The 1,192-nt window shown below is 38.5% G+C and overlaps 1 protein-coding gene across 1 annotated transcript in view; it reads left to right on the forward strand.

Moving 5' to 3' along the window:
- LOC104744303 (nucleolin 2) overlaps positions 1–1,192 on the forward strand; it is a 6,654-nt gene that overhangs the window by 2,712 nt on the left and 2,750 nt on the right. The window contains exons 2-6 of the mRNA XM_010465333.2: positions 114–163; positions 267–413; positions 509–685; positions 775–885; positions 983–1,122. Coding sequence (XP_010463635.1) covers positions 114–163; positions 267–413; positions 509–685; positions 775–885; positions 983–1,122 — 625 coding nt within the window. The remainder of the gene's footprint in view (positions 1–113; positions 164–266; positions 414–508; positions 686–774; positions 886–982; positions 1,123–1,192) is intronic.

The raw sequence follows: 1,192 nt of genomic DNA on the forward strand, positions 1-1,192 counted from the left end.
TTGTTGTTTGTCTATGAATTGTTTCATCACAAGAAGGGAAGAAAAATATTTGGAGTAGTATTATAATTTCTGATTACATCTTTTTTTCTTTGTATGTACCTGAATCTGATTAGGGGTTTGAATTTATCGATAGTAGTGATGCATCAGACATCCCAAGACAACGGTAATTATTGATTCTCTATTTTTTATTTTTTATTTTTTACGTTTTTTTTTTTGGTGCGGAGATGTACAAAGTATATATTTTGTTTGTCGAATTGTTATTGCAGTGGGATTAGCAGTATTTGCGTCGAGGGATTTGACACTTCGCTTTATGCGTGTGAGGTCGAGCTTGCGTTGACAAAACACTTCTCTTCATGCGGAAAGGTCACATATGTTAATGTCCGCAGAAACTATGCAAAGGGTACCCTCCACAGGTTTGTTTGTTTGTTTCTGTTCTGGCTAATTAATAAATTCTTGCTTCGATAATTCCACCGAACTAATTGTTTTCCATCGGTGTGTTTCGTAACAGACATACCTACATCAATATTTACGGAGAAGGTGCCCTAGAGAAGGCGTTGCAACTTAGTGGAAAAAAAGTGGTGGGAGCTGGATGGCGTGTATTCGCTAAGGAGGCACTGATGACGGTGTGTGCGGGAGATCCTCATCATACTGCTGAGTCAATCAAACACGTTCGTTCAGAACGCACGTAATACCATTTTCCTTTGTGGTGTTGTTATCGTACGTTGTTGTCATGTTGATTACATATTATCACTAACTCGATCGTCTGTCTGTTAGTCTGGTAGTCGAGGGATATGACACTTCGCTCCCTGAGATTGATCTCCAGATCGGGCTGACTAAATACTTCTCTTCATGTGGAGAGGTCAACCGTGTTACGGTTCCGGCCTGGTTTGTGGTTTCTTATATAATTTTCTGTCAAAGAGTTATTATCATTATTTTTACAAACTAATGGAAAAGACTTGCCCTCTTTTCTTTTTTTTTACAGGAAAGCTTTCGTTTCTATTCGGGGAGAAGGCGCAGTAGAAAAGGCCCTGGAACTAAGTGGACGTGACGTGGGAGGATGGAATATTACAGTTGTTCGTGTCTTGCCGCCATTGTTAGCCAAAAAAAACTTCCCAACATCCAGTACGTACTAACATATATGACTTTGTTATATATTTTGTTTAATCTAATTCTTTGGTAACAAAAGTAAAAA

The sequence above is a fragment of the Camelina sativa genome, chromosome 15 (genome assembly GCF_000633955.1).
Source record: "Camelina sativa cultivar DH55 chromosome 15, Cs, whole genome shotgun sequence".
Classification (NCBI taxonomy): Eukaryota; Viridiplantae; Streptophyta; class Magnoliopsida; order Brassicales; family Brassicaceae; genus Camelina; species Camelina sativa.